Source organism: Trachypithecus francoisi, unplaced genomic scaffold, assembly GCF_009764315.1.
Source record: "Trachypithecus francoisi isolate TF-2019V2 unplaced genomic scaffold, Tfra_2.0 Lachesis_group2, whole genome shotgun sequence".
Classification (NCBI taxonomy): domain Eukaryota; kingdom Metazoa; phylum Chordata; class Mammalia; order Primates; family Cercopithecidae; genus Trachypithecus; species Trachypithecus francoisi.
The window spans coordinates 145,989,860-146,011,328 of NW_022681465.1; the positions used below are offsets into that span (position 1 = coordinate 145,989,860).

The window sequence follows — 21,469 nt, forward strand, 5'->3', positions numbered from 1 at the left end:
TGTGGGACTTGCATTATCTTGCTGAATTGGACCAGCAGTTCTGGGGATGAAAAGAGGTCCCTGCTGCTTCTCAGTCACATGGCATGGCAGAAATCTGCAGCCTTCGGAATCTTCCAAGGAACAGTCAAGTGGCACTTAGCTAGATAAATGTTTACTAGAGGCATCTTTTAAAACAAAGAGTTTTCCAACAAAGGTAAGTCTTTTTCTTTTTCTACTTACTCTATACTCCAGTGGTATCTCCCTATAGATTAGTAAGATGAATGTGTCCACAGTTAGGTGTATACCTATCTTTAAAGAAAAAAGATGTCTGTCAGTTACACTGCTATGACCTCAGATTCCAGAATATTAAGGGAACATTCTTTCAAGAGATGTTTCACTTTGGACTAATCCTAAGTTTAGAAACCAGCTTATTGTCAAAGGGAAAAAGGATAGCCCAAGTGACAAGAAAACACTTCTCAATATGAATTGGTTTGGAAGTAACTTCTTCAAGTCTCCTGAGGATCTTTCCTTACTCAACATATACTCACCTCTGTTGTCATGTATGTCATCTGAAGATGAACAATATTTTATTTCCAGCTTGAGGTAGGGAATAGGATGAATTTTTCCCCTAGCTTTTGCTCTTTAGTTGGTCTATCAAATCAACCTCTACTTACAAGGACCCAGGGAAAATAAAACTGGGCTTGGGAAGAAAGTGGTTGCTGTCTTTTCTCCATGTAAACTTGGAAAAGGGTACCTGATTTGTTCCTTCTGGCCTTTCTTGGCTGGTGACAAGAAAAGGGCTGGCTTGGGTGAAATGGTATCTCTTTATTCTTAACTTAAAATGTGGAACCCTGACCAAGTGGAACTTTATTTTTAGAGACTGCCAATCATTTCTACCCGTTTGAAATAAAAACTCAAGGGTTTTGGCTTCAGCTGAATTTGAAATATTCAAGGAGGCCTAGGTGCAAGACAAAATGGTTTCTCAGTACTCCCAAGTGTGATGACAGAAGAGTGACATGAAGTATCAAGGCTGAAGGACCAGGCATGTGGGAGACATGTGGTAGGGCTTGTGCTAGAAGAGGAAGAGGAATTGAGTGAGGTCAAAAAGGGGGAAAAGTATGTATCTCATCTATCAAACTTTAGCAGGAGTTAACCTCCTGCCTCCTGAGTTAAAGCCTCCCTCAGCTTCTGAGGGTTAGGGTCACCAACCATCTTGGTTTGCCTGGAACTGTACTGGTTTTAGCACTAAAAGTTCCCTGTCCTGGGAAAACCCTTGGTCCTGGGCCAACTGAAATGATTGGTTACCCTGACTGAATCTTTTTTTTTTTTTTTTTTAAGAGATGGGGTCTGAGGCCAAGCGCAGTGGCTCATAACCTGTAATCTTAGCACTTTGGGAGGCCGAGGTGGGCAGATCACCTGAAATCAGGAGTTTGAGACCAGTCTGGCCAACATGGTGAAACCCCGTCTTTACTAAAAATACAAAATTAGCCGGCGTGGTGGTGCATGCCTGTAATCCCAGCTACTAGGGAGGCAGAGGCAGGGGAATCGATTGAACCCCGGAGGTGGAGATTGCAGTGAGCCGAGATCGCACCATGGCACTCCAGCCTGGGCGACAAGAGTGAAACACTGTCTCAGAAAAAGAAAAAAGAGATGGATCTTGCTAGTGGGTTTAAGCAATCCTCTCACCTCAGTCTCCCTTGTAGCTGGGATTTTAGGTGTACACCACCATGCCTGGCCATCACTCTGACTGAATCTTAAGGCATTTGGGTAGCACATATGACAAGTGAAAACCTGGTCCAGCTCTCCTTTCTCCTTCTTTTGTTTCTAAGAAAAGTATACAGAATGCCCTAGAGCATACACAGGATCCTGAAGTTAGAATAATAACAGTGGCCATCGACTTCATGCCTACTACATGTCAGGTACATGATCTTGTCTAATACTCTGGCAACTGAGGAGCTAGGATATTTTAAATCCAATTTTATGGAGGAGGATACCAGAGCTGAGGGTTGTGACAAGTTGTGTTTTCTAAGATCAAACAACTAGAATGTAACTATTTGAACTTTTTTGTGTCTGAAATTAAAATCTTTGCTCTTTCTACTAAATGAAGAACTTGTGACATTTGATAGGTAAATGAGCATCTTCTCTGGTTTAGCAGAGCTTTGTGACCATAAGCTTCATCCACTGTTTGCATACTCATTCCTGTTCTTCAGTGGTAGCATAAGATTCCCTAAGTGTAGAATATAGAAAATCTGTCTAGGAAGCTACAAAAAGTACTTGAATCTGATACCTGTAGCAGCCCCTGAATAATCTTTCAGTTCTTAATGAACTACTGAGTTCCTGGTACATGGAAGATACTCAGTGAAAGGTAGCTATGGTTGTTATTTTAATTACAACATGTGAGCAATCATTTTGAACTGAAATGTCTTAGCCAATGTATGTCAGTTCAAACATTTTACTATAAAAATAACTGAAGACTCGGTATTAAGGAAATAAATAATATATTTATCCTTGAGTTCAAAATTAGACAAACAGCCTAGACAATAAAGCAAGACCCTCATCTCTACAAAACATTAAAAAAAATTAGCTGGGGATGGTGGCATGTGCCTGTGGTCCCAGCTAGTTGAAAGGCTGAGGCAGGAAGATCTCTTGAGCCCAGGAGTTCGAGGTTACAGAGAGCCATAATCATGCCGCTGAACTCCAGCCTGGGTGACGGAGCAAGACCCTCTTTCAAAAAAAGACAATACACACACACACACAAAAGGTAAACACAGAAAAAAAACATTTTTTTTTCCACTAAGGAAAAGCAGTCCTCTTAGTTATTTGATTTGGAATGGATAGAAGACACTCTTCCTTGCTATAATAAATGGTGTCACACACATAATACTGAGTTAGAAGCAAAAATTCTATTCTTAGGCTGCAAGCTATAAATGGTTCATTCCTAATCCATGCGTTTAGCCCTAAGAAATCCCTCTACTAAAAGATGATTGAAGCTCTTAGCCTAATGATGGAAGCACCAACTTGTGGCCATCACATTGAAAGGTAAATGCCTTTGTATGGAGGCATGCAGAAAGCTAAATTTTAGGCTACGCTCTGCTTGTATTTCATCAATTCATGCCCAAGACCTGTGGCTTTACTAGAGAATGAAACACAGTAAAGTTCACATAAATTTGTAGCTAGTCTTGAGGAGGACTCAAATATTACAGAAGAGACAAGCGAATCTATTTGGTCCAGTTCAACAAATACTTATCATGCACCCATGAGGTTTCAGGGTAGTGTGCGGGATACTGGGTATACAGGGAGGAACAGCATATGCCCCCAACCTCAGGGAACCACACGGAGGTAGAGGAAATAAGACATATAAAAGTAGTTTCTTCAGGGCCAATTCAAATCAGCATAGATGTCTTAGTCTATTTTGGTTGTGGTAGCAAAATACCATAGGCTGTGTGGCTTAAACCAAAGAAATAATTTTCTCACAGTTCTGGAGAATGGAAGTCTGAGATTAGAATGCCAGCACAACTGAACTCTGGCGAGGACTTTCTTCCTGGTGTGCAGTGTGCTCATGTGGCCTTTCCTATGTACATGCATGTAAAGAGACAGCAATCTCTCTTAAGGCCACTTTTTTTTTTGAGACAGGGTCTTGCTCTGTTGCTTAGACTGGAATGCAGTGGTGCAATCTTAGCTCATTGCACCCTCTTCCTCACAGGCTCAAGAAATCCTCCTACCTCAGCCTCCCAAGTAGCTGGGACCACAGCTGCATGCCACCATGCCTGGCTAACTTTTTGTATTTTTAGTAGAGATAGGGTTTCACCATGTTGCTCAGGCTGGTCTTGAGCTCCGGAGCTCAAGCAATCCACCTGTCTTAGCCTCCCAAAGTGCTGGGATTATAGGCGTGAGCCACTGAGCCTGGCCTAAGGCCACCAAACTTACTGAATCAGGATCTCACCCCTACAACTTCACTTAACTTTCATTACTTCCTAAGTGCCCTGTCTCCAAATACATTCACAATGGGGGCTAGAACTTCAACATACATGCATTTTGGGGAATACAATGCAGTCTGCAGAAATGGGCCCTAACTTACATCATAACAAACATATTAAAATGTACCCATACATTTGTTATATCCACATATATATTTTTTTCTGTACAATACTTGAAAGAATTTTTATAATTTTGTTTTTGAGATTGTTCGACTATGAATAACTCATTTATTTATGACTAGTTGCTGCTTCTTTGCAACCATTCATATTTGGGAATTTTTGCAAAATGAGAACTTATAAATTGTTTTCAAAATGTTAAATATTTGTGTATTCTAAATTTGGCAATTAATAAAATTGACATAATGCTAGGTTTTTGTGTTTAATTGAGCATTAATTTATTTGCAGTTTTTTATATTTTGGAGCTAATTTTTTTCCACGGAAGTTTCTTGAAAAGCTCGTTAGACCATGAGAACTGTCTACAATGCCTAATGGATAAAAGGGCTAGGGGCATTTCATAGTTCCACTTCACACTTCCAGACAGGTCACTTCTAACCTAACCTCTCTTCCAAGCTCTGGTGCATCATTTCCAGCCCTTTGTTAAGTATTGTCTTGATTCTCACTGACATTTAGACTGGACATGTTCCAAACATCCCTACATCCTATTCTCCTATTCTTTTTTTACTGTTTGCCATCTCTCTTGCATTGACATCACCACCTAGCTAGTGGGAGACCACTGCGGTCACCATCACTAGTGTCCAAATCTGGTATCAGGTTTCAGAATGGCATGAATGCTTAAAAATTACCTGAAAGCCTTGTTTTATATTGATTTCTGTACCTCATTCTTGGAAACCTGTGCAGTTGGTCTGAGGGAGGGCTTGGGAATTTCTTTTTTTAACAAGTTAATGTGCTGTCATCTTTGAGAAGGTGTGGACATGATCAGTATTGATGGGATGAAAAAGAGATGTGGATCTTAATAAGATCCACAGTGCAACTTATACTCTAATACCATGAAATTCTATTGGCTTTATTGCCAGAAATCTGAGGTAATGGGCTCCACAGCTGTTTCCAAGATGCCCCCAGGATGTTGTCTTAAGGGTAGTTAGGAGTGTTCTGCTTTGGCCTCCAGGCCATGTGTCCCAGGTGCTGAACTTTGGTGACTATTACTGCAACAACTTTTTTTTTTTTTTTTTTTTTGAGACAGAGTCTCGCTCTGTCGCCCAGGCTGGGGTGCAGTGGCGCAATCTCAGCTCACTGCAACCTCCGCCTTCTGGGTTCACGTGATTCTCCTGCCTCAGCCTCCTGAGTAGCTGGGATTACAAGTGCACACCACCACGCCCAGCTAATTTTTGTATTTTCAGTAGAGATGGGGTTTCACCATGTTGGTCAGGTGGTCTTGAACTTTGACCTTGTGATCTGCCCACCTCTGGCTCCCAAAGTGCTGGGATTACAGGCATAAGCCACTTGCACCCTACTGCAACAACTGTTATAGGAAGAAATGCTGCTATCTCTTATTTTGTCTCAACTATGAGGCAGGCTCTTTCTTTAATTCTTCATAGCACATCAGAAATCAGGTGCAAACTCTTAATGAGGTTTGCTGAAAGAGAAGCACAAAACAGAATAATTACCACACTGCACAGGCTTAGACATTCTAGGGCCCTTCTACCCCGCTCTTGACCCACCCCTTCTATGAGGCCAGGGGCAATTTACCCTTCACTGTGGAAATCACTCCAAACATGCCCTTGGTTGAAGTTCAGGCAAAATTGATTTTCAGCCTCGGAAAGAGAAGTTTTTCCTTACCTCACTTTTGAAGCCCAGCCACCAGGTTTTCATTTTCTAATTCAGAATGATTGACAATAGGAATATTCATTCCTTTCTGGGAAAATCAACCCAAAGTATACTTTGTGGCAACACTAGGTCAATCATGCAGTAATTCGATATCAAGACATATTCTGAAGTCTGGGTTATTCACTTAAATGATATCCATGTCAACTTCAACAGCCTAGTCCAGGTTTCAGTCTGCCCACTCAGTCCAGTTCCTTCTCAGTATCCCTTCAGGAAAGGTTAAAAATCCTTGGGATGCAGCTCACTCAGAGTTACTTTGTCACACATCCCCTGGGCACAGTAAATGAATCAGATGTCCTTCAATAGACAAAATAATCTCGTGAGGTAGTTTTTTCATCAGAACCAATGGAAAGCAGAGAGGTAAATTCACTTAACCAAGGTCAAGCCTCCAGGAATGCTGGGATTTGAACTGAGGCCTCGATTCCACATTTGTGAATTTAACTATTTGAAAAACTGAGGAAGTAGACTGGACATTGAGCTTGAATTTGCATGTCAGGATTTAGAACAATAATTCTATTAATAGAGATGAGGCAAAAAGCCAGAAGAGAAGGTATGATGGAGGAGGAGAAGGGAGGGAGATGGCAGGGTCGATCTGGGCTATGAATTATGAGCCTCTTGGCATCATTGGGTTCCTATCTCTTCTTTATGGTTCTGACTTGGCTTAATGGTTATTGTTCTGAAACACCTTTGTTTCCAAGTTAATCATCATCCTTGACTCTCCAGGGGCCACGTACCAGCCAGCGCTGTGGTGAAGCAGCCTGTTCGGGGAGCCAGTGGCAGGACGACAATCACAGCAATTGTCCAGACTGGCGGGGGCTGGAGCACTGGTCTCTTCAGTGTCTGCAGAGATAGGAGAATTTGTACGTTTTTCCTCCTCATTTAAGTTCCTCCTTACTGTTTTCTTTTCCAAGACATCAGTGAGTGGAAAAGCTACAACAGGCACAAGGACAGAAATTAAATGGTTTCAGAATAACTGGACTAATCGTTCAGTGACTCAAATGTACTCCTTGTCTGGAAAAATCTTGCTTTTCAGAGATATGGATGCTTTTATAGAATAAGTGGTGCCTTCAAAGATTTCTAAATGACAGACTCCACTGTTGGCAAAGGCATAAAATGAGCTTTCTTATCCAGTGCTGGTGGGAGTGTAAATTGGTACAACTCTTCTGGGGGATGGTTTAGCAATCCATATAGAAAGAACTTCAGCTGTCGCATAGCTTTTGACCCAGTAATTACATTTTTAGGAGTTTAAGGAAATAAATCATGTGCAAAGATTTAGCAGGAACATTAAATTTTGCAGCATTAGTTATTACAGCAGAAACCTGGAACAACTTAAATGTCCGACAAGAGGAATCCACACAATGAATTATTATACAGCCACGAAAAGTCATATTGTAGAATAATATTTAATGAGATGAAAAGATGATTTGGATACATTTTTAAGTTAAAGAAACACATTGCAAAACTGTGCACAGTAGATACCATTTTTTTTGGAGAGAGGAAAACATTTTTTAAATGTCTGGATGAATACAAATACAAATATTTATAGCAGATGTCTCCAGATGGTAGGTTAATGGATAATGTTTATTTCCTTTTTGCTTTTCTTTTTTCAATTGTCTTGGAAGAATACATAGTACTCATATTAACAAGAACAATCACAAAAAGAAACTCCCTTCCTTGATTGAAATCCTTTCAGACACTGGTTAGACATTTTTCAGCTCTAAAGAGGGGCAAATAACACTGTCTTCTGGCTGCATGAATCCCCCCTGGGCTTAGAGTTCAAAGCTCATCGATTCTATTTTTACCTTAGGACATTCTGACCCATCTTTGGCACCACATGTCAGGATCCCCTTCCAGGACCTGATGGTCTTGCCCTAGGGAGCAATTGGATCACAGCTTCTCTCTGGGAGGAGGGAGGGTATGTGTGATGGCTGAGGGTCAGTCTCTTAAGTTGAAAATCCAACAGACTCTGGGTAAAATATTTTTGAAGGATATAGCAGCCTTCTGGGAAGATCTGAATTTGTCCTAAAGCCTCACAGGACATACCAACCAGAGAACTCTGAGCAAGTCCTCATTCAACTGAATCTTCCCTGTGACCCACAGCTTGGCAAGTCTCTTCCTGTCACTGCTACCCATGTGGATTTCTGACCAGACAATTATGGAAGCTGTTCTCTGGTTCTCTCAGAATTCTTCCTGATTCTCTGCTCTTTTCATGACTTTGGTAGTCACCCAGTACTAAGGTACAGAGAGCATAGAATAGCCATGCACAAATGTGCAGATCTGGCCCCAGAGTAATAAGTGGACCATTTTCTTTCATAGATTATGGTTGGCGGTTGGGGAAACTTCAGTGCACTTGTAACTAGGGCAAAGCCTGGACTATGGTGTAGTGGTTAGGAGAACAGCTTCGTATCATATATACACCTTGAATCCTAACTCTGGCTCTTACTGGCCATGTAACGTTGAACGAGTCTTTTGGGTCTTCATTTTTCCACCTCTAAAATGAAGATAATAAAGGTGCCTACCTCAAGGGTTACTGTAAAGATGAAAACAGGTCATGTATAGAACCCACTCTTAACACTGGTTTGAGGCATAACTGGATCAGTTAGGGATTTAGGGTTGCAAGCTGTACTAGGTTGAATAGTGTCACCTTGAAATGCATGTTTACTTGGAACCTCTGAATGTGACTTTATTTGGAAATAGAGTGTTTACAATGTAGTCGAATTAAAATAAAGTCAATCCTTATTTATAAGAAGAGAGAGATTTAGACAGACACACAAAGGAGAAGGCCATGTGAAGACAGAGGCAGAGACTGGAGTGACACATCTGCAAGCCAAAGAGCTCCAGCAATTGCCAGCAACCCCCAGAAGCCAGGAAAGAGACAGGGAACAGATTTTCCCTCGGACACCCCAAAAGGAATGAACTCTGCCAACACTTTGGTTTCACATCTCTAACCTCCAGAATTCTCCCATGAGAGAATAATTCCTGTTGTTTTAAGCCAACCAGTTTGTGGTATTTTGCTATGGCAGCCCTAGGAAACGAATATATAAGCCAACATCGAATTTCATTAGAAGGCCATAGGATAGCTCAGAGAATCAATGAGCCAGCTAAAAGCCAAGCCCAGAAAGGGACAAGACATATTGCTATCAGGTGCTAGCTGACAGTCCGACCAACTTTAAATGTTTTTATCTTTGTGTCATCCCCATCTGAGAATTGATGTTTATTTGCTCAGCTTGGATCATGTGCCTACTTCTTGACCAGGCCAGGGTTCTCTGAATGATAGTCCTACCAATATGGTTCACAATAAGGAAGGGATAATTTCCTAAATTTACTATTGTGGTGCAGTTACCAGGAAAATTCAAAAAAATATCATTACAATACCCTTAGTAAATCTTAGCTATTAATATTACTGATATTTAAAAAAATTATCCTTCAGCATATTGAGAGCAAAGAGTGGATGAGTCAGAAGGTTTGTATTAGATGCTGCAGAATGATTTCTACATAATCCTAAGAGCACCTAGAAAAGCTGGTCAAGGAATTCTCACTTCTCAGCCATACTGTTTGCCTCAAGCATTGCTTCACTGTTCACCTCTGCTCTCAACCCGCATCAACGCTCAGGAACACCAACCACACTTCCTGAGGATTCCCTGGTTGTCCACTTGAGAGCCCATGCTAGTGACAAGGGGAGAAGGAAGGATATGTGGAGAAATACAATATTCTTTATAATTGGCACGAAGGAAAGGCCATGGATAGGGTTCAAGGTGATCTTGAATGTTGTGTCGTAATTTTTGTTCCCTAGTTGTGCTTCCATGTTGTGACTGCTCATAGTGTTTTAATGTTAATTGTCTTAGAAGAAAACCTAAAGGTAATATATTACTGTGTACACTCATTATCTACACTGTAATTCTGAGGATGCTGCTGGAGTGTGAGTGCTACAAGTCTTGGATTTCTTCCCCGCCTTATTCAGAAAGACTTTTAATTGGGGATTGTTTTATCCACGAAGTTTTATTTCGAGTAAATCACTGTGTACATCGTTTTGACAGACTTGGGAACAAAGGGAGATCTTCTCATGACTGTTCCATGCCAGATTTCCATCCTGGGACATTTTTCCATCAGATGCTGAGAATTATTGCTACAATTTGTCATCCATTAAGCAAAGGGTACATTATGAACATCAGTGATTTCCATTTCTTTTTGACATTTTGCTTCTTCATTTTATTGTAATTATGTATTTTAAGTGCCTCCTTCTTCCCACCTCTGTGCTTTCATCTGAATTCACACTGCACTTGGATTAGCAAATGGGTGTCTCTGTGTCCTTTGAAGATAGGGTAGCTGAGAGCTCAGATGTGAAGATTAAACTGAAGTGAAATAAGTGGCTGCTAAGTGGCATTGTGAGTAAAAGACTGGGCAGTCCAGCTTTGGGAATGTTTGTGATGTGGCCTCAGAGAAGGTTTATGCGGAAGGTGTAATCAACTCCTAATTCAGCTCACGATTCAACCATGTTTACTGAGTTTCTTCCCATGTATAGACATAAGGTAGGTGATATAGACACATTAGTGAATAGGTCAGAGACAGTATCTTAGAGGAGATAGATAATAAACAAATCTATAGGCCGGGCACGGTGGCTTCCCACCTATACTCCCAGCACTTTGGGAGGCCTACGCGGGCAGATTACCTGAGATCAGGAGTTTGAGACCAACCATAGCCAACATGGTGAAACCCCATCTCTACTAAAAATACAAAATTAGCTGGGCGTGGTGGTACATGCCTGTAATCCCAGCTACATGGGAGGCTGAGGCAGGAGAATCTCTTGAACCCAGGAGGCAGAGGTTGCAGTAAGCTAAGATTGTGTGACTGCACTCCAGCCTGGGCGACAGAGCGAAACTGTCTCAAAACAAAACAAAACAAAACAACAACAAAAATCTATAAACAAAATAATTGCAGTTGTGAGAAATGCCATGAAGAAATTTAAAAGTGTTATGAAAGGAAATTACAGGAGAATGGGGTAAAGGACAGCCTCTCTGAGGAGCTGACTTAAGCTGTTACCTGAAAGATAGGAAAGAATCAGCCACTCAAATAGCTTCCCTGTAGCGGGCATTGTAAGCACCAGGCAGTAAAGAGACTGATGTGTAGTAGGAATTATCAGATACCCAAGGTGGGAAGAAGAAAGCAAACCAGAATTTTCCCTGGTTTTCTGGAAAAGGAAGGAGTCATGAGAAGACGTTGGACTGGGATTTGTGTCCCCACACTGCATCTCACGTAACCTGTAGACTCCCTGAAATCAGGGACCACAGTTTTCTTGTTCAATTCTCTGACGCCCAGCAGAGCAGTTAGACCATAGGAGACACTTAAACATATTTGCTGAATAACATGTAAATGAATTTTCACTTGTATTCTCACTTGCTTCTTTGTCGTATTTAATTGAAAAACTCATAGAGCCTCAGAGTTAGAAGGGATCTTGCGAGTCACCTTGTCTGGTCCCCCATCTGTTTGCCTAAATCCCCTCTGCAACATGCCAAGACCCGAAAGCCTTGACTTTCTGAGCACTTCCAGGGAGGAGGGCTCATTTTCTTTGGACCCAGTTCACCACTTTAAAAAATTATTTTGAATAGACTGCCATGCACATAATGCAGAATTCAAAAGTACCTACCTTTTTCGTATATGAAAAGCAAGTAGTACTCCATCCTTGCCCTCTATCCACCTGGTTTTTCTCTCCAGAGTCAAATACCTGTACTTGAGTCCAGATATAGTCTATATACTTATACGGATATAAAAATCTAAAAAGTTAAAATAGATGTGTAATTATAAAAGTATTATATAATCATTATAAAAAAGAAAAATGCAAAAAACTATAAAGGAAAAAAACAGCATCCTATAATCCCAGCTCTTGGAGATAAATATCGTTAATATTTTGGTATGTATTCTTCTAGATGTTTTGCTTGTGTATGTGTGTGTGTGTATAATTTATACAAGTGGTAGCACTGTAAACACATACTGTCTAGCACCTTTGGCTTATTTTAATTTAATAATATATCTCACATCACATTCTTCTGAAAGAAGTATAAAAGAAAAAAACATATCTAGGTGATCAGACCATATCAACATATCTGGAGCTAATTTCTTAAAATTCGGCAAAGATTCGGCCAGGCGCTGTGACTCGGCCAAGTGCTGTAATCCCAGCACTTTGGGAGGCTGAGGCAGGCAGATCACAAGGTCAGGAGTTTGAGACCAACCTGGACAATATGGTGAAACCCTGTCTCTACTAAAAATACAAAAATTAGCCAGGATTTGTGGCGTGCTTCTGTAATCCCAGCTACCTGGGAGGCTGAGGCAGGAGAATTGCTTGACCCCAGGAGGCGGAGATTGCAGTGACCTGAGATTGTGCCACTATACTTCAGCGTGGGTGACAGAGCAAGACTCTGTCCAAAAAACAAAAAAACCAAAACTGCAGAGATTCCATTGTATGAATGTACCATAGCTTATTTATCTGAAAATCTCCACTGATGGACCTTTATGTGGTTTCCAGACTTTGCCATTCAAACCAATGCTATATGAATATTACTGCACAGATGTCATTTTGCATGTGTGTGAGTATGTCTGTTGGATAACCACTAAAGAATAAACCTGCTGGTCAAATAGTATGTGCTATTTTTTTTTTTTTTTTTTTTGAGACGGAGTCTCGCTCTGTCGCCCAGGCTGGAGTGCAGGGGCCGGATCTCAGCTGACTGCAAACTCTGTCTTCCGGGTTTACGCCATTCTCCTGCCTCAGCCTCCGGAGTAGCTGAAACTACAGGCGCCTGCCACCGCGCCCGGCTAGTTTTTTGTATTTTTTAGTAGAGACGGGGTTTCACCATGTTAGCCAGGATGGTCTCGATCTCCTGACCTCATGATCCGCCCGTCTCGGCCTCCCAAAGTGCTGGGATTACAGGCTTCAGCCACTGCGCCCGGCCTAGTATGTGCTATTTTAAATGTTGATAGATGTTGCCAAATGACTTTCCATTTGGAAGTTGTACTAATTTACACTCCCACCAGCAATGTATGAATATGACCCATTTCTTTTCTGAGCATCTCATTGTTAGAAAGTTCTGCCTCTTTTGAAATAATTGATCTGAAATGTGCCTCGCTGAAATTTCCACCCACCTTTCCTACTTCTACTCTCTGGGGCTCCACACTCTGGTTTTGTGTAGGTTTCTTTTTTTTCTCTTGACTTTCCTATGAGTTAGAAGGATGAATGATGAGCAATATTCCACACATGTGGGTGGAGCCCATCTCAGAGAACAGGCCTGGATCATTTATACTGTGGGTGCTTACATAACCACCAGGCCTTTAGGTGTAAGAGGAAGAAGCTAAATTTACCCCTTTTGAAACTGAGCTCCTTAAAAAAAAAGACAAAAACAATTTTTTTTTTTTTTACTAGTAACAAATGAATATATTTACCTTGCAAAAAATGAAACATTACAGAAAAGGGAAGCATGTCCCTTCTTTTAATTTTATTTATTTATTTATAGAGGTAGGGTCTTGCTTGTTGCCCAGGCTGGAGTATAGTGGCATAATTACAGCTCATTATAACCTCGGACTCCTACGTTCAAGTGATCCTCTTGCCTCAACCTCCAGAGTGACTAGGACTACAGGTGCATGCCACTATGCCTGGCTAATTTTTAATTTTTAATTTCTTTTTTTTTTTGTAGAGATGGAGTCTCGTTATGTTTCCCAGCCTGGTCTCAAACTCCTGGCCTCAAGTGATCCTCCTGCCTTGGCCTCCCAAAGTGTTGAAATCTTAGAGAGTTTCCTTCCTGATCTTTTTCTCTATATTTCTCTATATTTATAATATAAATGGTATTATGTATTATGCTGTGCATATCATTATGCAGTTTGATTTTTTTAAACTCAAAATTTGTCTTAGAGATTTAACTCTGTTGGTTCTTTTTTTTTTTTTAGTTGCCTAGGCTGGAGTGCAGTGGCGCGATCTTGGCTCACTGCAAACTCTGCCTCCCGGGTTCACGCCATTCTCCTGCCCTCAGCCTCCCAAGCAGTTGGGACTACAGGCACCCGCCACCACGCCTGGCTATTTTTTTGCATTTTTAGTAGAGACGAGGTTTCACTGTGTTAGCCAGGATGGTCTCGATCTCCTGACCTTGTGATCTGCCCGCCTTGGCCTCCCAAAGTGCTGGGATTACAGGCATGAGCCACCGTGGCGGCACTCTGTTGGTTCTTAATTGATCTTTTGTATTCCACAGTATGTATTGTTGTACCATTATAGTTTATTTGTACTTCAGTCTATTAATATACATTCATGTTGTTTTAAATTTAAAGTTACAAGTAATGCAGCACTGACTATTCTTGTACCTGCCTCTTTGTGAGCAGGTATAAGATAAGCATTGGTCCAGGGTGGACACTGATAAGTGGAATCACTGGGTCCTAGAGGATGTAACATTTTCATAGATTCAGCAAAAATGCTTTCCAAAGTGACTGTGCTAATTTCTACTTCCATCTGTGTGTGGAGTACCTATTTCTTCATGACTCCCCACAATATATCATATTAACAATTTTTTTTTTTTTTTGAGACAGAGTTTCGCTCTTGTTGCTCAGGCTGGAGTACAGTGGTGCGATCTCGGCTCACTACAACCTCCGCCCCCTGGGTTCAAGCAATTCTTCTGCATCAGCCTCCTCAGTAGCCGGGATTACAGGCACCTGCCACCACGCCCGGCTAATTTTCTGTATTTTTAGTAGAGACAGGGTTTTGCCATGTTGGGCAGGCTGGTCTTGAACTCCCAACCTCAGGTGATCTGCCCTCCTTGGCCACCCAAAGTGCTGGGATTACAGGTGTGAGTTACTGCCCCTGGCCTGACAAATTTTTTAAAATTGACATTATCATGGATAATAAGTGGTTTCTGGATGTCTTAGTATTCATTTCCAATGACATTGAGCAACTTTTGCCTTCATTATTGGCCATTTGTATTTGCTTTTCAGTGAGTTACCTGCCCATGTCCTATGCCCATTTTCTTCTTTTGTTTAATCTTCTATATGGTGATTTGCAGAAGTAGGTTTTTATTTTTTTATTTTTTTGAGACAGGGTCTCATTCTCTTGCCCAGACTGGAGTGCAGTGGCCCGATCTCGGCTCATGGCAGCCTCCACCTCTCAAGCTCAAGGGAGTCTTCTGCCTCAGCCTCCCAAGTAGCTGGGCTTACAGGCGCACGCCACTACTGCCTGGCTAATTTTTGTATTTTTCGTAGGGATGGGGTTTCACCATGTTGGCCAGGCTGGTCTCGAACTCCTGACCTCAAATGATCCACCCACCTCGGCCTCTCAAAGTATTAGAATTACAGGCGTGAACCACTGTGTCTGGCCAAGAGTTCTTTATATATTCTAGATACTTATCCTTGGCCTGTGATATGTGTTGCAAAGTCTTTTCCTAGAGAGTCTTTAGAACAAAGGATCCCATCATCCTGATTTTGTGCATCCCTTCTTGGGGTGTGACCTGACAGTGTGTCCATATCCCACTGCATTCCTCACAGTACAGAGTAGCAACACTTGATGAAAGGATCTTTCTTAAAGAAGTTGAGGCCAGGCGCTGTGGCTCAGCCTGTAATCCCAGCACCTCAGGAGGCTGAAGTGGGCGGATCACCTGAGGTCAGGAGTTTGAGACCAGCCTGGCCAACGTGGCAAAACCCTGTCTCTACTAAACATATAAAAATTAGCCGGGCGTGGTGGTGAGCACCTGTATTCCCAGCTACTCGGGAGACTGCGGCAGGAGAATTCCTTGAACCCAGGAGGTGGAAGTTGCAGTGAGCCGAGATTGTGCCATTGAACTCCAGCCTGGATGACAGAGGAAGACTTCATCTGGAAAAAAAATAGTTGCCTGACTTAAGACTACTCCACAGGAATAAATGCACAGCAGTGATAGGATACTGTCTAGCACACCAATCCACAACCACTGTGGCATAATAGATAGATACATAAAACATGAGAACATAAGGCAATATGTATAGTAGTTCAGACTTTGGAACCAGACTGCCTGAGTTAAATCTCACCTTTGCCTTTCACTGATAATTGTGTGAATTTGGACAAATTACTTAAATCTTCTGGGCCTCAGTATCCTCATCTGTAAAATGGGGATAAGAAGAGTACCTGTAGGATTGTTGCAAAGATTAAATGAGTTAATATGTGCAGGGTGATTTTAACAGGGCTTGGTACATAGTGAACTCTGTATAAATATTAGCTATTATATAATAAAAATTTGTCCTTCATAGTGTTTTTTTAAAATCACATCTGATTTCTGCTTCAAAGTACAGTAATTGAATTTGAGGTATGTTTCTTTCAGCATCTAGTACTACCCCCTAATGAACACTTAGATAACATGATTATATGACAAAAAAGATTAAAAATAAAAACAAAAGCATTTTTTTTTAAAAAAAAGCATATGAGTCGTAAAAATATGGTGCCAGAGTTCAAATGCACTTAAACAATTTCTGTACAAAATACTTATTGAGAATGGTGGGCACTTCTCTTTGTCAGTTAAAGTGGTGCAGCTGAGGCAATCGTGTAAACACTATTTATTAGTCACTTAGTTTGTCAGCTTTACAATTAAGCATGTTTTGATTAATTTTTTTTATTTACAGGGATTTGCACTATTTTGTAACCCACACGTAAAGTGAGAGTTGATTGATTTTTATGTGCCAGTGATTTCAGAATCCCCTAATTCAAGGTTGCATGCAGTGTGAGTACTGTGTACTCTCAGTAAATTTACTGGACCATTTGCTGTCCTCTAAGCTGTTCATACCAGGTATCCAGGCTGGGTGGGACCTGCTGATCTACCTGAGATTACTTTTTAAATGTAGGGTGAAGTATCCCAGTCTTATTTGAGACTGAATTCAGAGTTTGCTTTGGGCCAAGAGATGTCTACAGTAGATGATTTAGTGACTCTCTTGAGACTCCCAAATAGATGAAATAGACATTCTGATCTTCAAAGGCAGGCTGCTTCCTTCCCTGCCCCCATCTCTCATGCCCTTTGTATGCTTGTGCTACTTCATCCACTATTCGAAGTTGAAGTTCAGAGTCCTGGAGGCTTGGAGAGTCTAAGATACAGAATTCCTAGCTTTTTGCCTCTTTGTCACTGAATTTGGGAGTGGGACTTTGAAGTGCTCACTGTGGGAGAACAAGGGGTAGCCAGAGACAGGCCATTGTCAGGAAGCTCTTCAGTGTACTGGTGTCATGGTATGTAAGCCTTTGCGTCTGGTGCACTAAAAGACAATGGTGACTACTTCACACTCACTAGAGTAACTAAAATAAAAATGACTGACAATAGCAAGTGTTGGTGAGGATGTGGAGTAATTAGAACTCTTGGCCAGGAGTGGTGGTTCATGCTTGTAATCCCAGTACTTTGGGAAGCCAAAATGGGAGGATTGCTTGAGCCCAGGAGTTCAGGCAACATACGGAGACCCCATCTCTACAAAAAATAAGAAAAAAGGTTAGCCAGGTGATATGGTTTGGATCTGTCCCCACCAAATCTCATAGGATTGTCATCCCCCATGTTGGAGATGGGCCCTGAGATTACTATATGGTACCAAGGGGGGATGGTGCCAAACCATTAGAAGCTGCCACCGTGATCCAATCACAATTGGATCCATCCCCCTTTGGTACTGTATAGTGAGTACGTTCTTATGAGATCTGGTTGTTTAAAAGTGTGTAGCACCTCTGCCTTTGCTCTCTTCCTCTTTCCCTGGCCATGTAAGACATGCCTGCTTCTCCTTAGCCTTCTGCCATGTTTGTAAGTTTCCTGAAGCCTCCCCAGAAGCAGAAGCTGCCATGCTTCCTGTACAGCTTGAGAAACCATAAGGCAATGAAACCTCCTTTCTTTGTAAAGTACCCATTCTCAGGTATTTCTTTATAGCAATGCAAGAACAGACTAATACACTGGATGTGGTGGTGCATGCCTGTAGTCCCAATTACTCAGGAGGCTGGGATGAGATGATGAGAGGATCACTTGAACCTGGGAGGTTGAGGCTGCAGTGAGCCATGATGGTGCCACCGCACCCCAGCCTGGGTGACAGAGTGACACCCTGCCTCAAAATCAATCAATACATAAATAAATAAATAAACAAAATAGAACTCTCATGCATTGCTGATGGGAGTCTAAAATGGTACAAATATTTTGGAGAACTGTCTGTCATTTCTTGCAAAGTTAAACATATATCTACCCTATAACCTAGCAATTCCCCTTCCAGGAATCCACCCAGATGAAATAAAAACATACGCCTGTGTAAACACTTACAGATGAGTCTTCATAGCAGTCTTATTAATAATAGCAAAAAATGAAATAATCAAATGTTTATCAATGAGAGAATGGAGAAACAATTTGTAGAATATTCATACAATGGAATATGACTCAACTCTGAAAAAAGAGACATTCACACAACAGCATAGATGCATCAAAAACATGATGTTGAATGAAAGAAGTCAGATACAAAAGCAAACATGATTTCATTTATGTGAAGTCCAAGAAGAGGCAAAACTCATCTATAAGAATAGATATTGGAACAATGGTTGCCTCTAGTGGGCAACGGGAGGGTTGGGGTTGACTGGAAAGGGACACAGGAGCTCTGGGGTGAGAGCGATGTTCCACACGTCTGGCTACTTGGGTATATGTGATTGTTGACGCTCATCCAACTGAACACGTATGGCCTGTGCATTTTCTTATATAAAAATTATGCCTCCATAAAATATTTAAAAAATTTTTAGAGATTATGGTTAGCTTGGAACTTTTGAGGTTTCACAGTCCTAATTATTTGCATTCATCAGAGTTGTCATCTTTTACAATGCTAGATGACATCTTAACTGTGTATCAGGGGTTTTTAACCTGTGGTCTGTTAATAATTTTCAATGAATCCATGAACTCCGTGAAATTGAATGCACAATTTTGCATGTCTATGTGTGTGTAGTTTTCTTTTCCCTTGTGGACTGAGTTCATAGCTATCATTGTACTCTCAAAATGGTCTGTGACCCAAAACATATTTAGAATAGAATCCCTGTGTTGGAAGGTTCACGCAGAGTGTGTAGAAAACAATATCAGTAAAGATGAGTGAACTAATAAATGACAAATTGTTTCTAGTCGATGTTCAAGGAAACAAGCCCCTAATAGTTTGCAGATTGAAACTGGCAGATGTCAGTGACTCCAAGACACTAACATAAATTTGAATAACTTGGTCTGAGAAATAGAATAAAGCCCTGATAAGAATAGGAGGCAGAGTCAGTGTACTATAAAAGACCTTTCAATTACACTTATGGAAATAGATGTCTGTTATTCAAGAGTATACCATGTTTATTTTAAATATTGAAATTAGATAGATGAACGTAATGGAAGCAACAGTTATGATTCAACTGTAAAAAAATTATTTGATGCTTTTTCTCTTAACAGGAACAAAACAATTACCATAGTCAATGCTAACAGAATTGTATCAGGTTTAACAAAAGAAGGCAATTTTGATGTGGCTCAGTTATGGCAGTTTTCATACAATGAGTTTTGGGAATTGGTTATTTATTCTCAGTGTCTGATAGTAGGGAGACAGTGCAGCATTAAACTGGCGGCATAAAGTTGTAAATATTCTTTGAGATGTGAAGTTGCTCCAAGAAATCTGAGAAGCTTGGCTTTTTTGGATGTGGTTATTGACAGGTTTCTGTGGTCTATTCTGTCCTATGTGTCTTGAGTGTGACATCGCCAGGCATTATGGAGAGTGTCTTTGTTGGCCCTTGTTACCTGGGTCCACCTTTGCACTGAGAATTGGCACCAGGGAGAGACATAAAATACAGGTAAGTGTGTTTGAAGGTATAAGTGAACCTGAATCTGTATGAAAACCTAGATGCCTTCCAAACCTGTGATTTTTCAAATAAAAAAAGGGTGGGTGAGATTGTCGAAGCATACCATGCTTAGTGGGAAACTTTGAGAAAGGAAATATATTTAAAATTTTTATTCTTTACCAGGAAGTATAAGTTAACTAAAATACCATATTATTTTAGTAGAGATGGGGTTTTGCCACGTTGGCCAGGCTGTTCTCAAAGTCCTGCCCTCAATGATCCACCCACTTCGGCCTCCCAAAGTGCTGGGATTACAGGTGTGAACCACCATGCCTGGCCCAGACTGATATATTTTTAAGTGAAAAAAAAAAAAAAAAAAGTAAAGCACAGAAGTATGGAACTATTTAAAAAGACTTTATATGTGTACGTTTATGTAGACAAATAATTTATCTGGAAGTGGTTACAAGAAACTAGTAACAATGATTACTTCCAGGCAGGCAACTGGATGGCTGGGGACAGCTGGAGAGAGGGATTTGCTTTTTACTTCCTATCCCTTCTTACACTGAAATTTTAGGCCATGTGCACTTATTACCTACTCCAAAGAAATAAATAATTATAAATATTAGGTCCTAAGAGAAAGAACCAAGAAGTTGATAGAGAAATCAGTGTTTTCAATTATAAAGGCCCATATCAGAGGTCCTAAGGGCAGGGCTCTGAATCGCAGGTATTGATTAGCAATTCAGCTGCTTGGCACTTATACAACTTAGTGTCCCTGGGCATTGGCTTAAGGATGTTAGTGAACCTTTGAAGTCGTGGTTGAAGGGCCAGGAGGTAATATTGTACAGGTCCCTGGGGAAGAAAAATGAGCCTGTGTGACTACAACAGAACAGACTCTGGTCTTGCCCTAGGGCACGTTGTGTGAAGACTGGCTGGCGGTGCACTGCTGTTGGCCTTTTTCCATCTGCCAGATGGCCCGTGAACTCAAGATGAGGACCTCCCAAGTGTATGAAATCTGTGCAGTCCCAATGACTAAGGACACCCTGGTTTGACAGAGCAAGATAACTCCTCTTCCTTACTCCCCAACACCCTCCTCTCAAACCTCTGAGTAGAACAATTGCTTTTTCCTAAGTTTTTACTGAAATGGTATAAAAATAAATGATTTCCCCCCTATTGTCTCTACTGTTCTTCTTTCTTTACATATTTCCCTGTTGATGACTTTATCATTTGTCTGAATTTGCTATTCCAGTCCAGCCATATAAAGTAGATCTAGAGGTGAGTTTTCTTGTTTGTTTATTTTCTGAGACAGTCTTGGCTCTGTCACCCAGGCTGGAGTGCAGTGGCACCATCTCGCCTTCAAGCGATTCTCCTCTCTCAGCCTCCTGAGTAGCTGGGATTACAGGCTTGCACCAACACACCTGGCTACTTTTTGCATTTTAAGTAGAGACGGAGTTTCAACATGTTGGCCAGACTGGACTTGAACTCCTGACTTCAGGTGATCCACCTGCCTCGGACTCTCAAAGTACTGGGATTATAGACGTGAGCCATCACGCCCAGCCTAGAGGTGAGTTTTATGCCTCCCCTCCCCTGCTGGAGTTTTGGAAGCTTGCATTTTCCCCTCCAGATTTCTACTGCCATCCTTTCATGAGAGATGTCTGAGAAGCTGGAAGAGTTGTTATGTGGCTTTCTTATGTCAAGCCACCTTCCTCAGAGTATCAGGGATGGGGCAGGAGGTGGTTAACTTTAGTTAGCATCTGGACTGGCTGGAAATGTCACTGAAACACATCAGCAATTGTCTTTCCCTTGTCCCAACTCTTCAGGTCTGATTGCTTCAAGGAGAAAGTCTCAGGTTGGTGCCCATCTTGAACACCTCTGTAACACTTAACAA

The 21,469-nt window shown here is 41.3% G+C and overlaps 1 protein-coding gene across 2 annotated transcripts; it reads left to right on the plus strand.

Moving 5' to 3' along the window:
- The first annotated feature begins 361 nt into the window (after window positions 1-361).
- PLAC8L1 (PLAC8 like 1) lies at window positions 362-20,754 on the plus strand. 2 transcript variants are annotated; one of them, XM_033180772.1, is made up of 4 exons: window positions 362-582; window positions 6,522-6,658; window positions 19,463-19,599; window positions 20,493-20,754. In XM_033180772.1, exons 1-4 carry the CDS (start codon window positions 461-463, stop codon window positions 20,631-20,633), a joined length of 537 nt encoding a protein of 178 aa, XP_033036663.1. In that variant the 5' UTR covers window positions 362-460; the 3' UTR covers window positions 20,634-20,754. The 2 variants fall into 2 exon arrangements, with proteins under 2 accessions (XP_033036663.1, XP_033036664.1); XM_033180773.1 differs by having other exon boundaries at window positions 20,553-20,746.
- Window positions 20,755-21,469: the final 715 nt, after the last annotated feature.

Bases quoted from the DNA above. Each gene is read 5' to 3' on its own strand.
- PLAC8L1 (XM_033180772.1), top strand. From the start codon at position 461: ATGAATTGGTTTGGAAGTAACTTCTTCAAGTCTCCTGAGGATCTTTCC. The intron at 583-6,521 runs GTAGGGAATAGG...TTGACTCTCCAG, and splicing joins TATTTTATTTCCAGCTTGAG to GGGCCACGTACCAGCCAGCG. The intron at 6,659-19,462 runs GTACGTTTTTCC...GGTTATTGACAG, and splicing joins CTGCAGAGATAGGAGAATTT to GTTTCTGTGGTCTATTCTGT.